At 38.0% G+C, this 21,334-nt stretch overlaps 2 protein-coding genes across 2 annotated transcripts in view; both read left to right on the top strand.

Annotated features, from left to right (window-relative positions):
* The first annotated feature begins 397 nt into the window (after positions 1-397).
* On the top strand, positions 398-13,967 carry ttk (ttk protein kinase). The gene is made up of 25 exons (XM_086078323.1): positions 398-513; positions 1,111-1,198; positions 1,275-1,497; positions 1,694-1,800; positions 1,877-2,020; positions 3,090-3,204; positions 3,293-3,362; positions 3,454-3,569; positions 5,419-5,506; positions 5,615-5,723; positions 5,840-6,062; positions 6,512-6,618; positions 6,790-6,933; positions 7,957-8,078; positions 9,490-9,623; positions 9,716-9,845; positions 10,141-10,233; positions 10,380-10,537; positions 10,743-10,894; positions 11,060-11,184; positions 11,303-11,377; positions 11,474-11,650; positions 12,153-12,249; positions 13,543-13,631; positions 13,710-13,967. Exons 2-25 carry the CDS (start codon positions 1,111-1,113, stop codon positions 13,773-13,775), a joined length of 2,952 nt encoding a protein of 983 aa, XP_085934449.1. The 5' UTR covers positions 398-513; the 3' UTR covers positions 13,776-13,967.
* A 2,409-nt stretch (positions 13,968-16,376) lies between these two features.
* bckdhb (branched chain keto acid dehydrogenase E1 subunit beta) overlaps positions 16,377-21,334 on the top strand; it is a 40,688-nt gene continuing 35,730 nt past the window's right edge. Inside the window, exons 1-3 of the mRNA XM_086079594.1 lie at positions 16,377-16,791; positions 19,675-19,752; positions 20,483-20,551. Coding sequence (XP_085935720.1) covers positions 16,596-16,791; positions 19,675-19,752; positions 20,483-20,551 — 343 coding nt within the window. The 5' untranslated portion in view covers positions 16,377-16,595. The remainder of the gene's footprint in view (positions 16,792-19,674; positions 19,753-20,482; positions 20,552-21,334) is intronic.

Here is a 21,334-nt window from a genome sequence, read left to right on the forward strand (position 1 = left end):
AACATCTTTCTTCAACAATTCATCGCTACACAAAATTTTCAAATTAAAGCCAAAAAGATTTTTGATTTTCGTTTTTACCTTTTTTGACCCATTCAAACCCACAAGCATATGAATTCATATTCATAACTCATAAGTACGTGTCAGCTTTATCCTTACCCTACCGCGTTTTTTTTCTCAAAATAAAAGCTAAACTTTCCGTTTTTTGTTCTCTAATTTGTAATTAATTAAAACCGTCCAGTTTGTAAAACATTTTTTTCTTTGTAATGACGGGCAAAAAAAGTTTTGGGGGTGAATTCACGATCCACACTCCTTACCAGTTGGTGGCGGTAATGCATAATTAAGTTGTTTTCCAGCCGCCCAGAAACAACCAATATAAGAAGATGAAGTGAAGAAGATGGAGCCAATCAAAACCCGACTGTAACGGAAGTGAAATATTTGAAAACTGTCAGTTGATGGCAGTCATATCGGTTGATTTCGGTGAAAACAAGGATTAACGTTATTGGCATCAGCACGGTGAGACACGAACAATTATATTTAAGTTTAAAAAAAAAAAGGCCTGCGATGCGTTCATAGAAGCAAAGTAGCACGATCAGTTGCGGGATAAAGTTTGTAAGTTATATGGCGTTGCAACATGCTAACCTGACTTTAGCTTCTGTCGGACCGAAAACATTTACAAAATAGCGCTTTTGCTGTCGGTTGTCGGCTTTTGTGATGGCCGGTTAAACTAGCTGACAACTTCTCAATTTACCTTCCGTAAGAAAAAGTGAAGCGTAAATCAAAACCGACATGCGGAGTCTGACCACTATTTTTTTCCCCTTCGCAGTGGTTATTTTTGCCATGACCGGCCACTTGCCATCTAGCGTGAATTTGCCGTGAATCGCGCTGTGTGGAAAAGTATTATTAGCTAAAATATACTTATATATTTAAACTTCGATTTATCCAGCCATTGAAAACACAGTCTCGTTTGCAATGCCGACCTGGCTGCAAACGGCAGAGTAAAGTCAATTCAAAACAAAAATACATGTAGAACATACTGTGCAATGCAATATGGAAGGAACGCACTGCTGTCTTGAATCTGAACAAGCAGACATGTCGTTATGTGTCATTTAGATGGAAGAAGAGGAGCATACGGACAGAATGCAGAGACTTGCCATGGTTTGTCAAAAGCTCAACAAGATTAGAAAACACATCAATGAAGGTACTTTGATGTATTATTGTCATATCACTTTCTGAAAACAGACTTAGTCAGCTCTGTTGATTTTATGTTCTTTCAGATGACACTGATACTATTAACCAGATCGTCAGCTCAAAGTCATCTGAAGCTTGCCTCTCATATGTGATGAACCTTGAGAAGAAAGGGGACCCACACTCTGATTCCAACCGTCTCAGGCGACTCATCAGTGTTTACACCAGAGTGTTCTCAAATATGCCGATTGGTCTACACTGTCAAAATGAGAGCTACGCCAGGATGTTGGTCAGATTTGCAGAATTGAAAGCGTGAGTGACCTTGTTTATAAGTCATGTGCAAGTGCATTCCCTCTTTTCAGTACTGCTGCTACGATACTGTTGTTGTTAATTACAAGGTATGATTTACCCATTAGGATCTGCTTTACTTGTATTTGGGTGATGTGATTTAAAAGCTGCCTGCTGCGGTGCTATTTTCAGATGACAGTGATGTGTTTTCATTTAATAGAATTCAAGACGTTAATGAGGCTGAGGCCAACTTCAGTGTGGCAAGATCTCATTGCCAGAACTTTGCATTTGTCCACATTGCACATGCAGAGTTTGCACATTCTCAAGGTACAATTTTCATATAGGTTTAAATTAATAGATATCTTATTCTGACTTACTTATCTGCATTTTTCAAAAATTTCAGGCAGCACAAAGAGGTGCGTGTACATACTGCAAAATGCCATTGAACTGGGTGCCGAACCAAAGGAGCTGCTCGAGGCTGCTTTGCAAAGATTGCAGGGAGAGAAAAATCTAAATTTTTCTCCAGATGACAAGGAAAATGACCCATGTAAGAATCATGTCAACAATTAGTTCACTGAGCTACCCCATCCAAATTAATTGTACATAGTTTTAATTGGTATATTGCAACGAATTGTATTTGGTTGACACTAGGGCTGCCGCGTGACCGCTGACTGTTTAGCCATTGCCATCGCGATTAGTTGACTAAATGGATATTTTAATCGCAGCATCTCGCATCAGCAAGCAGCTGCTCTTATATAACCATCATTACCTTTCATACATCTTAAATTTTTTGGGGGGTATGTGCAAATTAAAAATAAATGCAATTAAGATGATATAGTACATTCAAATGTGCCATTTGTACCAGCATCCCTGACATGTTTGTTAATGAGAGTGCTTCTTAAATTAAAGGCAATTCTGTGGCCTTGACATTTTTAGCAGTAAACGTTTGGTGAATTTTAAAATGGAACCAAAAACGTAACATAATCCTATTAATCTACAAATATTTAGAATACTTACATGTATGTAAACATATTTCACTCTTCTCAGGCATCAAGTATTAAAAAATTATAATAATGCAGATGATGTTTGGTGCAAGTTAAATTGAGAGAAATTACATGAATTCTTTCATTATGACTCCTTTCAAAACTATCTATAAATAGAAATAGGGATGCGTGATACTACTTTTTTCAGACTGTTGTTGGCACTAGTAGTTTGTACTATTGATCCATTTTGGGTATATGCATCATTATTTTATTTTTTATGTACCATTAATTGATGATTCTTTACATGCGTGATCACACACTTTATAATACATGCTATGATGCTACTGTAAATCATAGCAGTCTTGTGTTATAGTTCATCATCGCGTCTGAGTGCTTTGCTTATGGTTCATCCTCTGTATTTTCTACATTGCATTAACATTGACAGCATGCATATTTGTATTTATTCATGTCAGGTGAGAGGCTACTGTTATTTTCTTATTTTTAAAAAAAAGTGCTCTTTGATAGCTGTTACTTGCTGACCAAGCACATCAGTCTCATTAGTTGTATTAAAACTTTTCAAGTTTACATTATATCAGATACCGATGTTCCTCATTGTCATTGTATTTTTGACAGCATTTTTACACAGTACTGCACATGATACTGTCAAAAAAGGCTCAGAGTTCCAGAAAGTAAGCAGGATATCCGATGGGACGGGTGAATTGCATCTGTCAAGCATTTTCAGCTTAGGGTAAGGCGAAAAACTGCTTCCAACTTTAAAGCTGCTACTTATTGAGGAAAACATCTGACTTTTTTTCCCACCCTTTTCTTGCTCACAGAAATGAAATTGTCAGTGTATCATCAGACCAGCTGCAAAACGGGAGATCTGCATCTCAATGCAAGAGCTTGGTAAGAATTGAATTTCTCCATCTTGGTTGTATTTATTTATTTCTAAGTCTGTTTGTTGGTGTTGTAATCTGATTTATTTTCTGGATTCTAGCCAGGCAGAGTTCCCAATGTTCCTTTCTCCATCCCAGAAAAGGATGATGATAGCGATTTCATCAATTGGAGCCAATCAAACAGCAGTGATGCATCAGTCATAAAGAATTTGTCCAGGTAAGTTTTCCACCCCAAAAAAGTTTTAATGTAACGCTAAATGCACATTTCTACCAGTTGAAGGCCTGGGCGGTTATGAAATGTTATGTTGAAAATCATAATTAATAAAAATTATTATTCATTGATTTCAAGACTACAAAAAAACATTTATTCAACTACCCAAACTCAACTCCAGTAATTTCTGGACTATAAGCCGCTACTTTTTTCACTTCACTTTCATTCGACCCTGCAGCTAACACAAAGGTGCGGCTTATTCATCAGATCACAAGGGGGCGCTCTATAAAGGAAGCACAAGAGTGTCAGGCAGCGCAAAACAGACCAATTAAGCACAAATAAAGTAGGAGAGACAGAACGAGAGTGAGACAATTTGTGCCATCATTATGGAAAAGAAAGTAGCGGGAACCCGGTGCTTTAACTTTAAAACACCTGCGGCTTACAATCTTGTGCGGCTTATATGTGTAACAAACACGAGTATTCTCCAAATGTAGCTAGCGCGGCTTAGTCAGGTACGCTTTCTAGTCCAGGAATTACTGTACTCAAAATTATCAGCATACCCTCATGCCTATTCATCCCTCCATGTTGAACACTTTATTCTTGAACATTCTATTATTTTTGTCAACTCTAAAATTACCTTATAAATATAATGCGAAATTCAATTCTCTTGTGTTTTCATTCTGCTGCATTGCATCTTTGCACACATTCAAACTGTGAATAAGCATCTCCTTTATACCTTTGCCATATTTATTCTATCCTATTTTGTAGTTCCATTTTTATTTTCACAAGTCTTGGGATTTACTGGGCTGACCTGAGACTTCAGGTATCGTAATTTGTGCCACTTGTGGAAATATTTGTTGGCACGATTCCTTGAATCCTTAAAGTGTACCTCTGGAGCAACATTCCGAGGTATTGATGGGGAACGTTTTTCTTTGATTATAATGTTTTTAAGATCGTGAGAAGCCAATATCGAAAATGCAATTAATTTAATTAATTGTACAGCGCTATCCAGATGAAGCAAAATTTTGATCTATGAACATGGTTCTTGCGGGGTCATAAAAGAAATCATCTTGAAAGCGTTGGATTTAGGAATTTTGAAATAATACCTTAAAAAGTCTTGAATTTTGATATCTCAGTCTTTAATTTTAGGCTGTATGTAACCTAACCATCTCCGATTCTCCGTATCTCCTTTCTCCATCTAAGAGTCATGTCATTTTGATGAAATTACGTATCCTAAATTAATGGGTCAGAAGAGCCAATCATTGCGAACGTAACAGACTTGGGTGAAAATAAGAGCGTTTTTCTGAAGATAACACACTATAAAACCACTATATAGATTTTTTCATTTTTTTAGCACCTAACTACCCATTTTATATTGGAGATGTGGGGATATTATGTAAATTTAACGAAGTGTGGTTGAGTAAACAGTCCTTTCACATTTGACTCATTCCTGTGGTTAGCATTGATTTTAGGCTTCCTGCATCATATGCAAAAAAATAATTCAGCTGGGTACAATGGGCATGAAGATGCTACAGTAAGGAACAAAGTCCCTCTATCGCCTTTGTTTTTTAGAGTGAAGAGCAGCTTGCTAAAGGAAGCCAGCAAGCTGCTAATGTAAAAGCAGCTAACACTAGCCAGCTAACTGCTAGTGCTGCTGCCCCGCTCTAGACCAGCCCAGCTACGATTTCTAGCTAAGGAGTTGACTGCTCCTGATCTTAATTTTATCCATTTGTTCTGATTTACATTGTCTTTCTTTTGTCGATTAATTTAGACAACTCTCTAAATACCAACTGAATTATGGCATATGCAACAAGTTAGTGAAGTGTTTAAATGGTGTCCTGTCATTGTGTTTCAGGCAAACGTCTGGTTCAAATGTGAGCACAAAGCTTGGGTTATTCTCATCAAAGAAAGCTGCAGTTGATGATTGCTTTGCCAGCTTTACGGTTAGCATTTTGTATTCTTGTTTTAGTATATGTAAATGCATTTTTAGTGTTTAGTTCAGGAATAATCTAGCAGGGGCTAAAGAAGATCAAACATGTCTATTATTGCAGACATCATCTGTCACTACAGAAAGTGACCCTTCGGCGGACCAGGACTCTGTGGAATCCATGATCGCTCATCTTTATGCACATGATACAAAGAACACCGTGAAATTGGACGGTAATTATAAACTGTGTTATTTGCTTGCATACAAATGTGTTCATGAATCTATAAAATAAATTGGTATGCATTTTGTTGTGACGTATGCTTGTCTGATTTTAGCTTTTTCTTTGCAGATGTAACTTACAATTTTGAACAAGTCCTTATTTCCAATTCCCCTGAGTCATGTTGGACTTACCTGATTAACCTAGAAAAAAGAGGCAACCCTCATACAGACATCAACCTTTTTAATAAACTCAAGGATTGTTATTCGAAAGTCTTTTCACGTCTGCCGGTAAGGCAGTACAGCAAGAACGCCAGCTATGCAAGAATACTGATCAGATATGCAGAACTCAAGGGGTAAGTTTGAACTCATTACATTATTTTACTGTATTAAGCTATATCAGCGTTTCCCAAGCTTTTATTGGTTTGGTGCAGGTTGCACCCATTTTCTAGCAAATGTTATAAAAAGTAGTACTGAATTGATAATGATGTGACTCGTCTCAATTTACTTACACATTGACTTAAATAAATGAGCGTGTTTAATTGAACACAATGCTGATGTATTTGCAAGAAGCCATGACTTTGTATGAATGGCAACAGCTGCCTACACAGAGCTATTGTACAGTACCTTACACCATCTAATGGAATTGCATGTAATTGTTCTGTTTGCACTATTTGTAATTAAATCATTTTCAAATTTATTCAAATTGGGTAATTTTCCCCTGAAGAACTCTCACAGCACACACTCTTTATGATTATGAGATGTTTCACATTTTTGCATTTAATTTTCTGTTTCGCCTTTCAAGCATTAATGACCCTGATGAAGCTGAGGATCATTTCATACTTGCTCGATCCCACTGCAAAGCCTTTGCGTTTGTCCATGTAGCACACGCTCAGTTTTTGGCTTCTCAAGGTATAGTAATGCAATCTTTTTTTTTTTCTTTCTTTCTTTTTTTTTAACATGTGACAAATGTTTTTTTTTTCTCCTCTTATGCTATTTCTATTTTAATCAGTGCATACTCATGACTCTTTGCTGATTAATTGTAAATCAAATTTTGAATGCTATTTTGTGCATTTTATGAAGGAAATGTGATCAAGGCAACTTCAATACTGCTCAAAGCCCAATCATTAAGTGCTAAGCCAGCTGAGCTTCTGGAGGTGGCCTTGCGGAACCTGAACGCTGGGGAAAAACAACTTGTTTCCACCAAGAAGGAGCGGCTCTCCATAGGTATTCTCAAAGCTAAATATAGGAAAGTCTGGACAGTGTGAGAGCCATATGTTAACGAGCAAAAAAATATATATATATATTTTGAGGTCTCACATGCCACCCCGCATCAACCCCTATATTTGATAAGGACTGCTTTAAAGGAATGTTGAGAATTTTGATAGGAGTATTTTCACTTATACTGAATATTGGATTAATATCGGTTATTGGCCTCATTGACTACTAAATACAGGGATTCCTCGAGTTACGCTGTACGCGACCTACGTCATTTCGACTTTACGGCGCCCGTGCCTCGTCCTTATCGCCTTCTTTTTCATTAAATTCCCACAGGAATTGCGGTATTTTAAAGTTATTTAAAGTTGTGTTGTTGTTACCTCCAGCAACGGATGGCCATCAGGCGCGTCACGTTTCCGTTTTTAAGTTTGAATTAGCTCCGCTCTACCGTCCCATCAGCAATGAATGTCCGTGCGGAAACACGAGATATTGGTTCCGGCTCTTACGGGTTGCGCAAATATGTTTTTTTCAAATTACTCTACAAAGAATTTTGAAGTAAATATCGACTTAAACGGGGAAATCCGACTTAAGTCAAAATTCGGGATACATCGCCAGCGTAGGAACGGGACTCCCTGTAATAATTGGTATCGACTGTGAAAAAAAACGGATGTCTATCTATGTACGGTATATAAAAAAAGGCGTGTATTGTAATATTGTATTGTGAATAGTTGGTGTATCTAGTATAGAAATTTCCCCAAATCCACTTACCACCGGCCAAAAATGTTATAAAGCTATTGCAGGCCTTTACTACAAACACGGAGAGAATTAGGTCGCTGGGTAACAACATGGCCTCTATAAAGCATGTGACTTGGATTTAACCAATGACAGTGTGGTTACTTCAGCGAGTGTCCAGACTTCCCTTATTTACTGCCTCGGGTATTATCTTTGCATCCCCCCGACCCTGTAAATTATCCTTTTTCTTTTTTCTTACTTTTTTAAATTAACATGTCAACTTGCCTTGGTAAATCCAAGAACCCCTGCTGCCTGTTAGGGTTGCTGTGAACCAAACAGTGGAACATCTCAAACCTGTCAGCAAGGACAGCGTAACAGTTGGAGAGTGGAAGACTACAACACAGAAAGATGTTTCTACAGAGGTTTGACATCTGTACACTTTCTTCAAAATGCTTTGGTCATTGTGAACCAGTACCACACCAGTGTGTCTGCCTATACTGTGGCTTATTTGAATTCTGTATGGTCTGATCATATTACAGTGGGTACGGAAAGTATTCAGACGCCTTTACATTTTTGTGGAGAGCTGCAGTGATAGTTGATCTTTGGGTGTTTCGCTACCTCTTTCACCAAAGTCCTTCTCCAACGATTGCCAGTTTGACTGAATGGCTATTTCTAGAAAGAGTTCTGGTCGACCCAAACTTCTTCCATTTAAGGATTATGGAGGCCATTGTGCTCTTAAGAACCCTGGGTGCTGCAGAATCCTTTTCTTTTTTGTGTGTGTGATCTTGGCCAGATCTGTGCCTTCCCAAGATTCAATTTATTTGACCTTTGACCCCTGTGATTCTCATTTGCTCTAACATGCACTGTAAACTGTAAGATAGGTATCTTACTTCTCGACTAAATTAACTTGCTTCACCTTAATGTCTTGTCCTGAACCCTTGCTTTCACTGGTCCACTCAATTTCTTGAGGCTATACCTGACAAATGGCTGCATATCATCACTAACATGAATTGCAACTTTTTGATCTGTGCTCTTTTGCTTGTATTCAACTCTCATCTTTATTATCTTACCTTTGTAGACTAGGCGCTCATTTTACGAGGCCCCTCTGAAAAGTAATAAACATACAATACTCATCTAGGATGAGATATGAATATGAAAACTACTCTCTTATTGGAAAGGGGTTAAGAGATAGATAGTGCTTTGGGATTAGATTTGTTATTTATGCCGCAACAGTTCTTTTTTTATCTTTCACCTGAGAATATGTCCACTAGAGATCAAGAATAGTTGCTACACATCCTCTTAATGACTGCTAGAAAAATGGTGACCATTAAATGGAGGACACAACAACCACCTACAGTGGCCCAGTGGAAGCATAAACTTAATGAGGTGTATGTAATGGAGGCCTTAACGGCACAATTACAATTGAAATCTGAGGTGTTCAAAGAAAGATTGTTGCCTATAGAGAGATGCCTCTCTTACTGACTGGACCCCCTTATTGAGCTGTCGGATCTCTCTCCCCCCTCCCCCTATTTAGTTTTCACTCATCAATGTCATTTATTTTATTTTTTTAAACTCTGTTCTGTTTATTGTAATGTTTGATTACAAAATAATAAATAAATACAGTTCCCCAAGAAATAAAAAAAATGACACCCAACTAATATAATGGTTTTCAACTGATGCTGTTCAGTAGAAAAGCGCTGTCATGATGTGAGACGTTTTGGAGCCAGAGGCAGCCACTCCTAATTTTAGATCTAGGAACAACCCTGACATATTTTGGGATTCAACTTCCTGTCAAAGTAAACCTCTTTTTGTATGCACTTATCTTCTTTTCAGGTGAAACGTATATCACCGCCTGCTTCCAAACCAGTTCCTGATGCGATGAAATCCATCCCAACTCCATCTCTTCCGCTTCCATCGAAATTAGATCCACAGACTCCAAGCAACTACAGAAGCGCATGTGCTAATAGGTAACGCCTATGCAGGCCAGTTGGATTGAATCCATCATTTATTTTGGTCCCGCTGTAAAATAAACTTGAACTTCTATTCTTCTCCCCTTCAGCTTGATTACTCCTATTGTAAAGAAAGAACCTGCAGTGTTGTATTCATCCAGAAAAACAACAAACATGGATGGACCTGTTCAGCAGCCATGCACACCTCTGAATCACTCAGCTGGGTTTCACATTGCAAAGGTACCAATACTGCATACACTGTATGCTATACAGTACTTTCGCTTCCAGTATCTGTCACATAGATTAAGGATGTGTCTTTGTGTTTAGCTAACGGTCTGTCTAGATATACTGGATATACACCAGTATTACAATTACCGTGCAGTAAATCAATTAAATGAAAAAGCCAAAGAAATTTGGTATAACTGTTAAGTCTTAAGTATGCCATTTTGATGGTGCCACTAACCCAGAACACAGATTGTTCAACTGTGTTTTTTAGCCATTTGAAACTGTAACAAGATACATTTTCTAATACCAGGCTTCCTTCGCGTCGCTGTCAAATGAATCCATTACCATTAAAGGCAAGCAGTTCTTCATTCTGAAAATGATTGGACAAGGTGGATCGAGCAAGGTAAATGACGGAACGGAAAAAGAACATGCAAATGTGTTGTGCACCTAACTCACTTAAAAAAATCATCATCATTATAATTATAAGTGGCATTGGTCCTCATTGTTGTTGGCTTGACTTAATTTTCTTTTCTTTTCTTTTTTTTGTAGGTATACCAGGTCCTGGATCCCCAAAAACAGTTGTTTGCAGTAAAATACGTAAACCTTGAGGAAGCAGATGCTCAGACTGTGCAAAGTTACAAAAATGAGATTGAACATCTGAACCACTTGCAGCAATACAGCGATAAAATTATAAAGCTCTATGACTAGTAAGTACACAGACTGGGTGGGAAGAAGTCCATTGTATATAAATCACTAAGTATTATTCTGTTCATCAAATTATGTTAAGTGATGTGTGGTTTTAATATCACAGAGAATTCTGTACTACCAAAATGTTATATGTAAATACAATGGAAATGCGCTCTACAACATTTTGGGGTTATTTTAATGTTGTTTTTGTCATGTTTTTTGCAGTGAAATAACAAACACCTACATTTATATGCTAATGGAGTGCGGTAATTTGGATCTAAACACTTGGTTGCGGAACCGAACAACTGTCAATCCACTTGAGAGGAAGTTCTATTGGAAGAACATGCTCGAAGCTGTCCATACTATCCACAAACATGGTACTTTTTTCTCTGTCTCTGTCTCTGTCTCTCTCTCTCTCTCTATGTCTGTCTCTCTCTCTCTCTCTCTCTATGTTTCTCTCTCTCTCTCTATGTCCCTAATTCGAGTTGGTAACTTGTATTTATACGAACCAATTTCATGCATGCTTTGTCTCTTGTTTGCAGGCATCGTCCACAGCGACTTGAAGCCAGCCAATTTTGTTATTGTCAACACGGCACTGAAGCTAATTGACTTCGGCATTGCAAACCGTATCCAACCTGATGTAACAAGCATCATGAAGGATACTCAAGTAAGAGCTGTACATTTAGAGTAGTAATGAATGTTCGACATACAAGCAAAATAAAACATGGCTCGGGTAGATGGAGTTTAGTTGTTGTCATTATGTAATTGTTGTTTCTCACTCACAGGTTGGAACCCTGAACTATATGCCCCCTGAGGCAATTAAAGACACTTCGTCACAGCATGGAAAAGCACGCTCAAAAGTACTCTTCCTCTTGTTTATGTAACAATTTAATTGGTACATTTCTGATTGCAGAAGTGTGTCTGCTAACTTTTGTTTGTTTGTTTTGTCTCTTAAGATCAGTCCAAAGGGTGATGTGTGGTCCCTTGGATGTATCCTGTACTGCATGACATACAGAAAGACTCCATTCCAAAGCATCACCAATCAAATCACCAAGCTGCACGCCATCATCGATCCCTCTCATAAGATTGAATTTCCTGACATCTCAGAGAAGGATTTGATGGATGTGTTGAAGGTAAGAGGCCAAAAACGGCACTCTTATTTGTAATCAGTCATTTATATAGCCGTTATTCTCCTTCATTTCAATATTTGGTATTTTCTGAATGATAAGACAAATTATTGGTTTATTGTATTATTTAAAAGAAATGCAACAAAATAAATTAAAAAGGATCCCAAGTATCAGTCAAATTGTCATTACGAGGCTGTCATATGTATTGCATTTAACAGCAAATGTAATGTACAAGTTGATTTAATGAAAGTGACTCCTGAAAACTGACACAGCTCCTCTCAAGAAGAGATGATTTTGTACTCTGGAGAGCTGAGAATCATTCAGATCATGAATTATTCAACTTCAGTGTTGAGAAAAAAAGTGGAGTGTTTTTTTCTTTTATTTTTTCAATAAAGACACTGACCGAGAAATACTTATCGAGATGGATACATCAGCCAAGCTCTGTTGTGCTGTGTCATGAAGTTATTTAGTAAATTTGTAACGTCTAATATCACCTCTTGTTGGACAGAGGTGCTTGGTCCGAAATCCCAAGGAGCGAATATCCATTGTAGAACTGCTGGAGCATCCATACCTGCAACTTAAGCCACAAGGGTGTCCAGAACCAGGTACACACATTCAACACACAAATACATATAATGTGCTCCACGTGATTAAGCATGCAGATATATTAAATACATTTGAGTGTTAGCACCTCTGTGGATGTTTTTTTTTTTTTTATACATACAGACCACAAAACAAAAACCCATAATGGTCACAGAAATAACATGAATCTGACAGAAGTACTGTAGTAATAATAATAAGGAAAATTAACCAGTGAGAATCAGACATTGCTTTTGAATTGTCCAGAATTATAAAAAATCAGGATACAGGCCTAGACACAAATGATGGTACTCGCAGAAAAGATTTGGCTGTAGGTTTAATCAAGTTGTGTCCTAATTAGCATCACAGGTGTCAACCAGCTTCCAACCATCAGTTATTCGACCTTTTACATGGCAACAATATTCGGGTTAAGGTTAAAATTCTGGTTTCTGAAACACTCTGAATAGGACTGTCACAAATACATCTTTTTGGAATCTATTATCCTAGCGCATGATTCCATTAAGATTACGATTCAGGGGCTACGATTTGATCCCTTTACATTCATTTACAGCGGCGGCCCAAAGCGCCTAAATCTTAGCCGCCACTCCTTCATGGTTGGAGGGGGAGGGGACTGCAGCACACAGCGGTACACCGGATGGATAGAGAAAAAGATTACCAGAAACAAAGCATTGGGAAATTTGCGAGTTTCGTGAAGCAGCGCGTGAGCCTTCGTAATTCTCTTGGCCTGTTCTGATGAGACCGGTACCTATTGAATTGTTTCTCTGGTCGTACCCACAGTCACAACAGCTGTCTCCCTGACTCCTCCGTAGGGTATAATTGAGCTACATGACTTTTCGTGTTTGTTGTGTTACAAAGTGTTTTATTTTACCGCGACACTGCTTTCCGTACATATAACGTGGCTCTAGTCCAGTTCACTTCCGCTCTCGACATTGCAGAAGCCGAAGTGTTTCCACACATCTGCTTTTAAATTAGAATCAGCTTTTTGTGGGTGGCGGTCATCCATGTTTGTCTTTATCTGCACACGCACACCTGTACTCGTCCCGAAGTGTCCCAGAGATGACAGCATTTCCTGGTTCTGCATTATTTTCAATGTAATGTACATTACCTTAATTACACATTTTAATAATCGAAATTTGGACGTGTGGATCGATTCAGATTAGTCTATATCTGAAATACAATGCATCTAATAAATTAGTTGATGTAGAAGTGTATGCCAAATAATTTGGAAAATAGTGAAAGTGGAAATTTGATTGAGACTGTTTGTTGAGAATGATGTGACACGTTTTCAATTGTTTCAGAACGTCAATCATGCAACAACGATCTCAAGAAAATACTGACAGACCTTGCTGCCCTCCAGTCACCCAATACCATCATCCGAGCTGCTAATGTAAGATATACTTGATAAATTGACTGCTAATTTCCACCAGCCATTACATCATTTCTTACAGTGTTTTTCTCGCAACAGAATCTGGCCAGAATGTGCAACAGTGGCAGGAAGTTGGATGTGGCAGAGTGTGCTAAGTCAACCTAACAATGCAGAAAAAGAAATGTAAATATATGTTTTGGTTTTGCTTCTTTTTTTTTTTTAACCTTGATACAGTAAAAATGTGTATTCGGCAAGATATTGAGCAGAACTGTAGTATACTTATTTTTTTGTAGAAAACTTGGTCTCCCCAATCTTTATTAAGTCCTTTTCTGTATAAATAAACTTACTGTATCCTCAGGAGTTATCCTTGTCATCATGTGCTTGAAATTTACAATAGGGCAGTGTCAAACCACAGAAAGGTTAACTATTACGCAAAAGACAGTTACAGGTATTTTCAGTTGGCTGTAATTTGTGATAAGAGTATACTTCATGCAAAAGGCAGCACTTTTTTTTCTATTAGACAAGGAATGACTAAATAAAGCACACTTTAAAGGTATAGTCCAAAGGATTTGTTTTTTGTTCTGTCTGGGACGTTTCTGGGCGGAGACTCAATGTTTTCTTCCCAGCAGAGCCACAGAGGCAAGCGACCGGTGAATGAAAAGAAAATGAATTAAAAAAATAAAAATAATTAATTTGCGACACATATTCCCGCTTCCCGTTTTACAAGTCATGGTAAAGCACTTCGAGCATTCTTTAGTGCATGCAATCGAGCATTCTACAGTGATGGTCGCGCATGCGAAGAGCCAGTCCAGCAGCTGAAACGACTTTGCAACTCGGACCTTGTCGGAGATCTCAAAGCTCCTAATTTTTAATGTACATGACATTTTATCCATCACAGTGTAGCAGACTTAAGATGGAGGTAGCCAGACCCGTTGCCAGAGCAGGCTTAAAGGGATTGTTCGTTTTTTTAATTTTATTTTTTTACTACATGAATGAATCTGTATGGCATCGTCACCTACAGTGCTGTGCAATCAGCACTGACTCGCCGCTAACAGCGTCCTGTGAGCCGAGATCTGGTTCGGCTTTGGTCGAGCCAAAAGTAGTCCGGCTAGTTGACTAGGGTCACGGAAATAAAGCGTTTTCTTCTAAAAGCAATGTGTGTTCAAAAGAGTGATACATTTGCATCACAAAACCGCAAACTAGAAAAAAGTCAGACTCCATTGCCGTCGGGCACTATTTTTCTATTCGTATTGCTGCGCGGCGCGCATTCTTTTCAGTAAAGCCGTGATGGCTGTTGCAGCTAAAACTGGCCATCAATCACACAAAATCACACCACTGTTTCTTCATATTTTTAATGACTTAGTGAATAAACATTTCAACGTTAGTATTTTAAAACACAATAGCTACAATGAAAAATTTAATAATGAAAAAACTAATTTTTAGAAATCCATGCCTCAAATGGGGCCGACCCGCCCATGGTGACGGGTGTGGTAGCACTCAAGGAGGCGAACACTCAGGCAAGAGTCAGGACAGACACTTGTTTTTTATTCTATGATGTAGCAACACTTAGAGGCAACAGCGAGGTCTCTCCCCCGTACAGCAGTCTCTGCTTTCCTTTTTTATCTTTTTTTTTTTTACTCTGTGCGCCTTAAACACATATACCTAAAAAAAAAAAATCAGGTACAACATTTTAAAGACTATAACAGTTGGCAAATAAACAACCTCAAATAAAATTGTAGTCACTGTATCACATTTTGAATCCGCAAAAACATGTATTTTAAGACGAAAGTACATTTTTATATTACTACCACAACAGCAAACACAGTTATCGGCAGTGGAGTAGGGGGTGCTGCCCGGGGAGACAGGCACCGCAGATGTGTGTCCGACTGTGAGCCGTGGATGGTCTTCTTGAGTACTCTAGTGGTGTTCAAACTAGGTCCTCGAGGGCCGGAGTCCTGCAGGTTTTGGATGGCTCCCTTCTCCAACACACCTGAAGCTCATCAGCAAGCTCTGCATAAGCCTGATAATGATCCTGTTCATTGGAAACTGGTGCGTTGGAGCAGGAAAACATCCAAAACCTGCAGGACTCCGGCCCTCGAGGACCTAGTTTGGACACCACTGCTCTAGTCCATTTGATGTTGCATTTGAGGATAGTGGGAAGACTTTTCCGATTTCAAACCAGGAAGTGTGTACGGGAACGCTCCCTTTAACACACACACACACACACACACACACACACACACACACACACACACACACACACACACACACACACACACACACACACACACACACACACACACACACACACACACACACAAGATAGCTTTCTTCATTCATAAATATTTGACGCAACTTCACATAACACAACATACATGACAGTATATCTATCTCCCTGCATGAAATGATACAGTGAACTACTGAACTGTATGGAATGCTTATGAAATAAGATAAAAACAATAAATAAAGCAAAATTACGAGAAGGCGAGTTTGTTGGAGGTCAAAATGTGCTTTTAGGACCAAAATAAATAAAACATTTATCACTATCCGCCATTTTTGGTACTTTTGTCTCAAAAACTTTCAGGTCGGATTTGGGAAAAGCCAACTGGGATAATTCCGATTTCCGACTTCCGACTATCCTCAAATGCAGCATTAGTCCGACTTCCGACCTTCCTCGAATGCATCAAATCTTTGCGTACACGCCCCCTCTTCGACCAATCACACCATTGTATCTAACAGAGCTGCTCATTCTTTGACACGTTAAAATAGTTCACTCTTGCAATAGTGATTTAATTGGCCAAACTGACATAATTGGATGGAAATGTTCATGCGTAGAAAGCCAAAACGTTATGAACAAAATGAAATATTACAGACCGTTTATCGTATTAGATAAGCTATGAAGCAGGTGTAGTATTTATGAATGTAGTTGTTTTCTAATAGACGATCTTCGTAGTTTTGTTCCGTTGAGCCACGGTCACAACAGTAATGGCGGCTGCAGCACGGCTTCTCCTACGAGGTGTACACTCGAAACTTTCTGTCTCCGGTATATCGACCGTACCACAGAGCCCCTTTGGACCCACGTTGCTGAAACTGTCACCAAGCTGCGAGCCCCACATCAAAGCACAGCGTAGACATGCAACACACTTTACCTTCCAGCCCGACCTCGTCCCGACACAGTATGGTAAGTAGCTAGCTGTTCTGCTAGCTTTTTCCTCTTGCGCCAGTAGCACGAAAGATCGATAAATGGATCCACATTACCTGTATTTGATTATTTGGCAGTGTGGCGTAAATAATGTAAAAAGGTACTTCGTTTAGAAAAACCAAAGCCGTCACTTAACTTAAACTTAGAAACTTTATTTTGTTACAGCTTTGTTATGATCTACTGGCATCAGATGCGGATAGCATTCATTTTGTGATGATAAGGATAGTTGCCTCCTTTAGATTTCTAGAGCTACTGCCAGTGCTAATAGCCAGGAAAGTGAATTAAGTGAAAATATGTTGTAATGCATGACTGTGCTGGCACACCCGTGTGTAATCTTGCAAACCAAATTCAAAACCATTTTCGAGGGGTGTGGTCACGTGACGTGTCAATCACTGTACTGTAGTGTAGTAACTACTGTAGCTTACTGCATCTATTGTAACTGTTGTCTGCACAACTGCTCAAAAAATGGACGCACACGATCCTGGAGAACTCAATTACTATACAAATCTTAAAGGGCCACAAGTTTTTTCATTGAATCAAAAGTCAATTTATTGAGGATTGCAGGCCACATGCAATTGCAATATAATTTTCAAATCAAAATGCATTATTCACCACCAAAGCAACACATTCAAAAACTAAAGTAAATTAAAAAAAAAAATATATATATATAAATGAAAATACATAGTTGAAGTAAACTAGACACACCGCCTGTACTGAATCCAAAGCATGCATCATGAGGGGTTCAACAAAATATTTACTTATTAATACAATCATAAGGAAAAAGGAAAATTGTATTGAGTTGTTTGCATGATTTTTCTGAGAGAAAGAATGGGCGCTAAAATGCACCATTGGTGTTAGTCATGCTCATGCCCCCCCCCCCCCCCAAAAAAAAAACTGAAATGGTGAAACACAGTCTAATGCTATGTCCCCACCTTTGAGCACTTCTACCCAATTCTCAGTCTTAGAAGATAATTTCTGAAAAATTGCAAACACGCCTAATGCAATTAGTAACAAATCTATCAATGGACTTAACAGGGCCTTTAGGTATACATCTGTGTGTCATAACACACACGTTGTCATTGACACATAGAGCCGAACACATTTTAGTGTATAATCTGGTACTCGTTGCCGAATGAGTTGCAACCTCTTCTTCCTGCCACTGTGACGCCACCGCCTGTACACAAGTCAGTGAAGTCATGGGAACTAAACCGCCTGAATAACAAATACAGTATGCAAATGAAAACAAAAGTACAAAATTCTTAAAAGGTCTATACAATTTTTTTTCCTTTTAAAGCTTTTAGCCATGTTAAGATGCCAATGTGCTGACTGTCTCCGGTCGGACTCAGGCAAAAAAACACATGAGTAAAAATATTTTTCTATTCAACCCGATCTGCCACGCTGCATGTGCTAGGGGCACAGTGGCCATTGGACCCATGAAGTGCTGTGCATGTTGGGCAGTTCATAGACAGTTTTCAACAGGAATATGTCATATATCTGGCATGTGTTGTTTAAGTGTTCCCATTTTTACTAGTACAGTACTTAATTGATTAGGACAAGGGATGTTCGATACCACTTTTTTTTAGACCGATACTGATACTCAAATCTTTAGTACTCACCGTTACAGATACCAAGTGCCGATACCATTAGTAATTATGATACATAAAATTTCGCAAAAAGCAATGACAGAATTTATAAAACATTTTTTTAAAGACCTATATATCCCAATTATAGCACATTTCCTTAAAATGGCTTCAAATTAAATCATTCACTCCCAGCCACTAAAGCAATCCCCTTCACCTACCAAAAGAAAGATTAGTCTCTTCTTTCATTAAGAAAAAAAACGTATATTTCTATCTGTTTCCGTTTTGCAGCAATTAGCATTAGAATATAGCTAAGTTTCATCATTATTCACAAATGTATTTACAACTCTGAGTAAATAAGATTTTTTTTCAACATGGCCCTGGTTGATCTCTTTTGCTCTTCTGCCACCTGCTGGCCATTTGTGTAATAACTACCATTTCTTCAACCGTTCTTTGTAGTTGAAAAGCTGTATCAAAGCCTTCTTTCTGTATGCTCTAGCATAAAAAAAACCACACACATTAAAAACGTATAAATACGTATTTGGGTCACTTAAAAAATTAAAATAGAATGTATTTAAGTTTTGAGGAGCAAATGAGCAATTCTAATTTTTCATTTTGCATAGAGCACACAATAAAATGAAATAAAAAAAATAGATAAATAAAATGAAACAAATAATCCAGTGGCCAGGAAAAAAAGTCCCAATCAAAATATGTGGTTGTACAACTTCTTTTTAAGGAATAGAGTGAAGTGCAAAGAATTAAATTCAATACAATAGTGCTTCAAGTAATTTAGTAAAATCTACCATGTTAAGAATTCCTCAAGCTGTTTAGTGTGTGATGTTTAATTATATATTGTTTTGAAATCTGTGCTTTTAATTTGGAAGTCTGTTCTGTATTTCCGTTTCCTGGTTCATGTTCTCCGTCCATCTTTCATCTCATAGCAGTGCAGTAGTCATTGACGATATACTATATAATATACAAAGATCTGTCTGCACTCGAGAGCTAATTAAATTGTTGAGTACAACTGAAGACTTATGTGCTCTCTTACCGGAGCCCCCTGTGGCGCTCAATAAATGCAAAATAACCATTTCTGCCTTTAGTTCCTGATCGAAAAACGGCCACAAGAGTGGGGGCCGATACCAGTATCGATATCTGGTATCGATACTCGCCCATGCCTAATTAGGACATTAACATATTGCTTATGTACTGCTTATGCTTATATACTGTATTGCCGGTACTCTGAATTTTGTCTTGTTTTATTTGTATTTGTACCTCCTTATAGGGCCAACCCAAAAGATGAATTTGTTCCAGTCAGTTACAAGTGCCTTGGACAACACTCTTTCCAGTGACCCCACAGCAGGTATCTTGCTAAAACAACATATTTTATTCATTAGTTTTCATACATTGTATCATCATATTTTTAACATGTAATACAAGAAGTCAACCAATTGCTTCTGTTTACTTCATAAACTTCTAAGCAAAAGATTATTACATATTCTACTGCTACATTAAAAAAAGATGTGAAACTGAGACTATAAAGTTTAATATCCATAGCAACATTTTTTGTTGCAGGAACTTATCAGACACTTGTAGTGAAATTCCAAATAATGACGTAGCTTGTCAGATGTGGTCTACATATTGTGGTATATTAACCAAAGAGTATAGAAGGTGTGTGGATCATTTCTCAGTAAACACTGTACACACAATTTCTAAAAGAACTGCAATCTCAACACCTTGTGATTCATAACAGTCATCAAATTTCAGCGACTAAATTGTTTAATAAATACTAGTTGAAGAAAGATGTGCAGTGGAACAAAAGTTGAATTCTACAGATTGAGAAAATGCTTGTTTTACTTTTTCTGTTTGCTTTTTTGTGACACTTAATTCCAAAAGCAACTTATTATGCCTTCATCATTAAAGTTAAGTTTTGTTGTTGTTGTTGTTTTCAGCTACTTTATTCTTTGAATCCCGTCCCATTTCTCTCTTTGTCAATGTAATCAGACCCAAGCCTGTTTTTGATTTTTAGAAGACTGTTCACTGTTTTTTCCCCTCATGCTCAGGAAATATAACTGTGTTGTGCTTCTTCGCAGTCATCTTTGGGGAAGATGTGGCCTTCGGTGGAGTGTTTCGATGCACAGTGGGCCTGAGAGACAAATATGGCAAGTTGAAACCTGCTCAATACCATTAAAAAAATAATAATAATAATCTTCCACACACACATCCGCCCACACGCACACATACACAAACTTTTGGATTCCATTTTCGAAATATATTTTTTACATCTGTTTTTATTTTCACCTTTAGTCAATTATTTATTTTGAATTTTGGCAGTTTTGGTCCTCCATAAGCGACGGCACCACCTCACCACCCAGAGCTAAAATCAAGCCCCTTGTTGTCAGCAGCTTTTTCTCTGCCTTTACCACAAGGTGGCAGCAGAGTATTTAGGACCTAAACAACCTCACTTTTTGCTGTTCCAATAAGAGTTCACTGTTCACCTAGAGGACCAAAAGGACCCTTTTGCACATATGTATTCATTGTAGCCCAGGAAACAATACAAATGTAATTATTGGTTTGGGTACAGCCTACCGTATTTACCTGATAACCTTTTCTAGGTGGTGTTGAAATTACTGCTGTTATTCATTACAAAATCAGTGTTTATATATCCTGGGGATGTTTTTATAAATTTTTTATTTTATTTTATTTTTTACTTGTACTGCTTGTAACTGATATGTCAAAGAAGTACTGTAGGTAGTTAATGCTAGCAATGCCAGTTTCATATCAATTATGACTTTCAAACTCAAATGGGAGCAAGTTATTGTGACTGCACTAGGCAGTTAAAATTATTTATTTTTGTATTCTGACATATGGTATCGTAGACAATAAGACCTGCAGAATAATGACAATGAGGCAAAGGGTGCAAGTATTGCCAGGAAGCAAAAAAT

The sequence above is a fragment of the Leptonotus elevatus genome, chromosome 6 (genome assembly GCF_054856555.1).
Source record: "Leptonotus elevatus isolate MCC_2025b chromosome 6, RoL_Lele_1.0, whole genome shotgun sequence".
Lineage (NCBI taxonomy): Eukaryota > Metazoa > Chordata > Actinopteri > Syngnathiformes > Syngnathidae > Leptonotus > Leptonotus elevatus.